General features: G+C 36.9%; 1 protein-coding gene across 1 annotated transcript; it reads left to right on the forward strand.

The window, feature by feature from the left end:
* Nucleotides 1–1,654: 1,654 nt before the first annotated feature.
* LOC146960398 (chemerin-like receptor 1) lies at nucleotides 1,655–2,671 on the forward strand. Its single transcript, XM_085772399.1, has one exon. It carries the CDS (start codon nucleotides 1,655–1,657, stop codon nucleotides 2,669–2,671), a length of 1,017 nt encoding a protein of 338 aa, XP_085628525.1.
* Nucleotides 2,672–8,055: the final 5,384 nt, after the last annotated feature.

Here is an 8,055-nt window from a genome sequence, read left to right on the forward strand (position 1 = left end):
TTATAAGAGCTTATGGGATTTAAGACAAAACTTTCACTTTGATGCTTTCAGTGCAACTTAGAAATACTCTGTTTTAAGATAATATGCTTTGTGAACACTGGCTCTGATATCTTCTCGAAGAACCACAAACACTACACATAATTTAAATGATGGCTCATAGAAGGACATTTTTATGGATACCAGCACACCAGGAGGAGGCTAATGGGATTTCTTGGTTTCCCTCATCAAACTCATAAAATACACAATCCAACAACTCCTAAACGCTCAAGTTGTGACCTGCACATTCACCACGCTATGAGTAGGGTTGGGCATCGTTTGGATTTTAACGATTCCGATTCCGATTCCGATTCCGATTCTCTATTTCGATTTCTGTTCTAAACGATTCTCGATTCCGATTCTTTGAGGTGCAGGTCAACAGGTCACAACTTATTTCACAGGATGTTTTTTTATTTGACAAACTCTTCACACAGGCCATTTTTGCATGCATGCTTGGACTTCAAACATGCATCTTACACAGCTTGTAAAACCTCCAAAAGGCCTCCAAAAACAGATTTAGCCAACTATGGTATTCAATTAAAAGGGAGGGTCCCTAACTGTAACTATAAAACTGAAACTTGGCAAGCAGTCTAACATACAAAGAGCTGCAGAACAGGTGAATGTATATGCAACAAAATAAAACAAACACTGGAGCAGTCATGATGACAAATCAAAAACAGTTTTTGTTTAAGAAGATAATCATGTCTGCCTTCTCAGGCTGAGGAGGTCTGTACACTAGTGACGCGCGGTGCGGGTCAAGAAATGTTTACTTTATTTGCGGGGCGGGGCGGGTCATTAAAAAAACTGATAATGAAGTCCAGAGTGTGTTATCAGGGGCACGCTGATGTTGACGGGAAAGCCGGCGGAGGTGTGAAGGAACCGGGTGAGACCAAGAAATCCCATTAGCCTCCGTAGTGTAGCTCTGAGCAGCTCGCGGCTCTGCTCCACCGTTCTAAAAATAGCTTGCACCGACAATTAAAGGTAACAAACCTACTGCTATGACCATAGGGATTATGGCAATGGGCCAATTTGCCAAAATATTGAACTATCCCTTTAATTATGTAACTTTTGAGGTAAATTTCTTTATTTTTTGACTGAAATGATCTGACCAATTGAGAATGAGACACATTGATAATAAGACATCTATGTTATCCTGATAAAAATTGTAGTTGCATCGTGTGTTGCAACCTTTTTTTTTTCTTGTGTTACAGTCCCACCTCCTTGTGGTTTCAACATTAGATAAATTAGATTTCAACCCTGACGGAGTTCAGTCTGAGTTACCACAGCTGAAGACATAACCTCATCCCACTGATCAACTTTAAGAAAGGTAATTTTGCTATATTGTCTCCTTTGAATTTACCTGAATTTAAGATGAATGTGTACAGATTGTATTGAAAAAATAAGATAATGAAGGCATCAGTGACAAATACAGACCGATACTATGACAGATAAACAGATACCATGATTATGGTATGTCTTCAAAAAGAGAAACGGTTCGACCACTCTCTAAACTTATGTAATTAAAGGCAGTGCATCAAAGTTGTTATTAAAATTTAGAAAAAATTGAAAATTAATATTTTTAAATTTTTCTGTCACAGGCTATAGGTTCAAGACAAGGATGGAGATCATTAATTTAATTGATTTTTCTGATGGAAATGGCTCCTCTAATGCTTATGCTGTTGACTATTATGACCTTGATGAGCTGAGAAAGTCTCTCAACATCTTGTCCATCATTAGTTATTGTCTGGCCTTCGTTGTTGGTGTGCTGGGGAATGGAGTGGTTATCTGGTTGACCGGGTTCAAGATGAAGAAAACAGTTAAAACAGTTTGGTTCCTCAACTTGGCTGTGGCCGATTTCCTCTTCACAGCCTTCCTGCCCCTGTATGTGACCTACATAGCCATGGATTTCCACTGGCCATTCGGCAACTTTATTTGCAAAGTTAACAGTGCTTTAACCTTCCTGAACATGTTTGCCAGTGTCTACACCCTGGTGGTGATCAGTGTGGACAGATGTGTATCTGTTGTGTGGCCTGTCTGGGCCCAGAACCACCGAACTGTACGCAAGGCGTCCTATGTGAGTCTTGGTGTTTGGGTCCTGGCTCTGATTTACAGCACTCCATACTTCATCTTCAGGGACACAGCATCATACTCTGATGAAGTGACTATCTGTTTCGACAACTTTGCTCTTTCCGATGATGATACACAATCTGTGTTTGAGTTGGTGCAGTTTCGTCATCAGGCCATGACCCTTACCTACTTCCTCCTTGGATTCCTTCTCCCCTTCACTGTCATTGTCTCCTCTAATGCTGTGATGATCCATCGTCTCAGGAGGAACCGCACCCTGGCCAGGCGCTCTAGACGCCCCTTCAAGATCATTGCTGCTGTTATCATCACTTTTTTCCTGTGCTGGGCTCCCTTTCACATCATTAGCTTAATAGAGTTGTTTAATTTTAGTTTCATCAGTCCAACATTCGACTATGTTCTCTATATTGGTTTCTCTATATCCACCATCTTGATCTATCTCAACAGCTGCATTAACCCACTGCTGTATGTGTTCATAGGCCAAGATTTCAAGGATAAAGTTTGCAAATCCATCCTGAATAATTTGAAGACTGTCTTCCAGGACGAAGAATGATGCTCTTGTGCTCACACAGTTTTTAGTCTTTCGCTATTTTCTCCTGACTGTGTGTGTGTGTGTGTGTGTGTGTGTGTGTGTGGCAACACCACAGAATCTACTTCCTTTGCCTATAGCTACTACAAGCTTTAATAAACATGTTGCTAATGTCTAAACATACTTCTGTCCGCCTTGTTATATAAACACATGTTATTGACTATACGATATTATGAGTGTAAAGAAGAAGCTGTACTTTAAACTTAGCTTGGTTTGATCATTCTTTGACCACTTTTTGTTTGTTTGTTTTTCTTGAGGAGACATGTCTCTGGCCTCCATTCTCAGTATTTACATGTTCTGCTGTGATCTGACAATGTTAATGTATATGTGGAGATTTTGTTCATAAGACATCATAATAAGCTTGTTGCAATTGAATAAACTTTGAATTAATTTGTCACCAACACAAAACAGTAGGCCCCTACATGTTGTATGACTCTGGTACTTTTAATATTAACCTGTCTTTAATCAAATAAAAACAATGTACTGGTAAAAATGATCTTGTTTTTCTTCTTTTTTGGTGTGTTGACTACCATGAATTTATCACTTTTATCTCCATCAGCCACATCTACCAGAATTAAAGTACTACGACCTATTCTTACATGCATTGCATTTTATGATAGAAGACTGCTCTACTTTTTTTGGTGTTTAGGTTTTTTTGATGCAGCATCTGTATGGTTTACCTGTTTCAAGTGGTCCATCGGGTTGCTGCCAGGCAACTTAACTTCTCATAAAAATTGACATGTAGGCTACACATATTCATGTGTGAGACTGCAGATGTGAATATTGTGACATGAAACTGTTTATAAAAACTTATTTGTAATCTATTTTGTGTTTTATTGCATCACATGATGTTGATTATTATTATGAACTTCTTTATTAATGTAAATCAGGGTTCCTACACATTTGAAATCTCCAAATTCCATACTTTTTCCAGACCCTAATTTCCAGACTTCTCGGTAGGGCTGACCTCCAAAAGTCGACTATTCGACGATTCGATTCGGAGGGGTCTGATTCGACTATGAACCTCGTAGTCGAATCTAACCAAGACCATACCATTCTGACTATATGGGGGTGCCCACGGCTGCTGAGCATAAATTGTTAGCCTACATAGAATGTCTTTTTTCGTTATAAAAAGACTATTTTGATACAAAAGCTGCACACTTTCTGTTAATAAAGAGTTCAAAATGATGTGTGCGTTTAAACGGTAGTCTTAGCTTCATACTACGTATTAATAAATCACCCACTGCAGTTGCACAATCAAATGAGCGGAGGTTTTTTTTTTTTTTTTTTTTCTCAAATGAGCGGAGGTGAGCAGTAGGACCGTCAAAGTCACGGTACTCAGAAGTCACTGCAGAACACTCACGGAGTGGCAAAAAGACGAAGAGGCAGAGCCGGCAAAGTTTAAAATCAAGGAAGTCTGACAGTCTAACTTTGTCAGCATTTATCATGCATGACCTGACAGAACAGCAAAACATTGTGAGGATACATCTGACTTTGACCGAGTTACATTCAAGAACCTGCTTTCAATCACGGAAAATAAATTAACTCCAGCGGTGATTTTTTTTTCGATGGATCAGCTGTGTTTACCGTTTCAAGTGTCAATAGTTCTGATGGTTAGACAGATGAATTAGTCCCTAACACATCCTAAAGTTTGACATGTCAGAGTTTTTCAGAAGAGGAACTTGTTTTTTTTCCGACTTCCGAGTTGTAATGAACGCACCATAGTTGTGCATTATATAAACAAATCATGCAATTAATCATTTGTTTTCATTATTCTGAATGTGTATGCCATTATGTTACCAAATTATTTCCAGGAGATTGTAGCTATAGGTAGCACATACAAAAATAATTAACCCAGATAACTTTTATAATAAGACCAAACCCAGATAAGTATTAAGTATTAAGCCAGATCATTTCCATACAATAATTTCCATTTTCCATACTTTTCCAGACCTGGAAATGTATAAAATCAAATTCCATACTTTCCCATACTTTCCATACTTGCGTAGGAACCCTGTAAATACCATTATGATGAACCAGACGTTAAAGGGATAGTTCAACATTTTGGCAAATTCTCCTATCACCATAATTCCCTTGGTCGACCAATAGTCGTCATTAGTCGACTCATCATGTCACGACTTCCTGTATCTGGCCCTTCAAATTAAAAGCCCTATAGCCTTTATATATAGTTCAGTTATATTGATTTTGACTTTTTTTTTTTTATTTAGCACAAACAATATCATATAAATAAACAACATGAACAATCAACATTACTGGGATGTGCAAAGGGGAGGTATGAAACCCAAGAGGGCTTATATGAAAACCTCACCCAACATATTCAAATATCAAATTTGTTACAGTTTAAAAACAACATAGGAAAATAATTGAACAATAATGAAAAATAAGTAGAAAAGTGTAGAGATTAAACAGTAAAATATAAGGAAAAAAAAAATAAGAATACGTACATAAATGAATAATACAAAACAAAAATAATGAATAAGCTCATAAGGAGAGAGAGAGAGAGAGGGGCGAGAGAGAGAGAGAGAGAGAGAGAGAGGAAAAACACAACAATAATTATCTTATGTTTGATGATACATGGTTTGACTGATGAGGTACTTTTTGAGAGCCTTTTTAAATGATGTTAAGTTAATAATTTTTTTCAGATAGTCAGGTAGTTGATTCCAGAGACGTGGACCTTGATAACGAATTGAAAATTGACCAAGAGCAGTTCTAAAGAAGGCAGTGTGGAGGTTGGAAGAGTTTCGTGTCTGGTAGCTATGGATTTGGTTGTTGGACATAAATATGTGAGAGAAACTACAAGGTAAAATATTCATTCTATGCTGAAACACAAATAAACAAATCTGATACACATTGATATCATAAACATTCATGAAATTAAGTTCTTGAAACAGTGGACCTGAACTTGCAAGCGGCTCAGAGTATGTAACCATTCTAACAAATCGTTTCTGTAAAGTAACAAGGTGTTTGAGGTTTGTTTTGTAAGTGCTTGCCCATACAAGATTGCAATAAGTGAGAAAAGGATATATTAAAGTATAATAAAGTGATATAAGGATTTTTCTGGGTAAAACATGTCTTATCCTGCTGATGACACCAATATTCTTGGCAACTTTGTTACAGATGAATGATACATGTTTTTTCCAATTTAATTTTTCATCAATATAAATACCCAGAAACTTGGCATATTGCACTCTAATAAGAGAATGATTGAATATGTAGACATCTTTATCATAAGGAATCTTTTTCTTATTTTTTGGTATGACTAACATGTATGAAGTTTTTTTAATATTTAGAGATAATTTATTTTTTTGGAACCAAAGATTAACTTTTGTAAGTTCAACATTTGTTTGAGTAATTAGGTCTTCATAACTTCGATTCGACATAAACATATTCGTATCATCAGCAAAATTGACAAAAAACATGCTTTTTGAAACCAGATATAAATCATTTACATAAATAATAAAAAGCAAAGGACCAAGAATGGATCCTTGCGGCAAACCACATGTTAACTTCCTATAGCTAGAATCAAAACCATTCCAAGAAACAAACTGTTTACGGTTGTTCAGATAGTCACAGAACCATTGAAGCTCAACTTCCCCAATACCATACATCTGCAATTTTTTAACCAGAAGACTATGATCAACGGTATCGAAGGCTTTGGACAGGTCTATAAAAACCCCAATAGTAAATTCATTATTATCCAATGCCGATGAAAATCTATCAATTAGTTGAACCAGAGCCATCGCAGTGGAGTGTTTTTCTCTAAATCCATATTGATGAGAATAGAGGAGATTGGATTCATTTAAATACTCTATTAGTCTATTGTACACCATTCTTTCAAGTACTTTGGCCAAACAGGGCAAAATGGATATTGGTCTATAATTTGAGTACTTATACTTTTCATCAGATTTGTGTACTGGGATGACTCTGGCCCATTTGAACTGGTCAGGACAACGACCTGTAGCAAGTGAGCAATTCAATATGTGAAGAAGAGGTTTTGTAATGGCAGGCAAGCATTTCTTGAGAAGACTAGGCTTCAGTCCATCATGACCAGCTCCTTTAGGTTTGAGTTTGGTCACAATGTCCTCAAGCTCAGCCTTCCCAATCATCCTGAACCTGAAAGGTTTAGGAGGAGCCTGTATTTCAGGAAGTGTTATAGAACTATGAGGTATACTGGCAGCAAGTGAGGGTCCAATGTTAACAAAAAAATCATTAAATCCATCAGCAATTTCTACAGGGTCAGTTACTAACTTACTTTCCAGTCCCACTTGAAATTCGTCACATGATATTTTATTGGGAGGAGTCTTTTTCATGATCTCATTGATAATTGACCAAGTTGACTTCATATTATTACCAGACTCAGTAAATTTAGTTTCATAATGTTGTCTCTTAGCAATTCGGAGGAGATGATGAAGTTTGTTCCTATAAGAGGAATAAGACTTAAAATTCAGTGGAGATGGGCTGGTTAGGTATGTTTTATAAAGTTTATGCTTTTTTCTTATTGATTTCTTTAGACCCTTGGTGAGCCAAGATTTAGATTTTTGGGGGCACCTTTTTGTATTCTGGTAGGGGAAAGCAATATCAAATAATTTAGAAAATAATTTAAAAAATATATCATATGCTTTCTGGGCATCGTCTTCCATCTCCACCGAATGCCATGAATTTTCATAGAGGGACAGAATGAACTTAGCTATGTTAGCCTGACAGAAGTTTCTATGAGAGGTTGCTGGCTTGCCTTTTTTGAAAGGAGCAACAGTGTGTGTTAAGTGGAATAGGGGGAGGTGGTCAGAAAGATCAGCAAGGAGAACACCGGATATCCCCGGGCCCTCAACTGAATTAGTTAGTATGTTATCAATAAGAGTTCTATTTGTAGCTGTAATTCTTGTAGGTTTGGTAATGAGAGGATAAAAAGCAGAGGTATTCAAATGGTCAACAAAAGTACAGGATTGGGGTTGCATCAGATTTATATTAAAATCACCCAACAAATAACATAATTTCTTCTCTGATAATATTTTACTCAACGAAACAGTTAAACAATGAATAAATGAATTATGGTTGGAATCTGGAGGCCTATAAATGCAGCCAATAATAACCTTGTTCTTGTGCACAGTAAGTTCAATAAATATGGCTTCAGCTTCCTTTTCAAGGGGAATTGTAAGGTCAGGGCGAAGAGAGAATTTAAGTTCCTCCTGCAGAAACAAAGATACACCACCACCAATCCTGTCATGTCTGTGACAAGGAATATGATTATAGCCCTGGATGTTAAACTGGGATACTTTCTCTTTTGTCAACCAAGTTTCTGTTAAGGCAATTATCTTAAACTGAATTGA

The sequence above is a fragment of the Trachurus japonicus genome, unplaced genomic scaffold (assembly GCF_045865225.1).
Source record: "Trachurus japonicus isolate A0001 unplaced genomic scaffold, Traja_1.0 AP030414.1".
Taxonomy (NCBI): Eukaryota; Metazoa; Chordata; class Actinopteri; order Carangiformes; family Carangidae; genus Trachurus; species Trachurus japonicus.

Excerpts from the sequence above, each read along its gene's own strand:
- LOC146960398 (XM_085772399.1), top strand. The coding sequence starts at position 1,655 with ATGGAGATCATTAATTTAATTGATTTTTCTGATGGAAATGGCTCCTCT.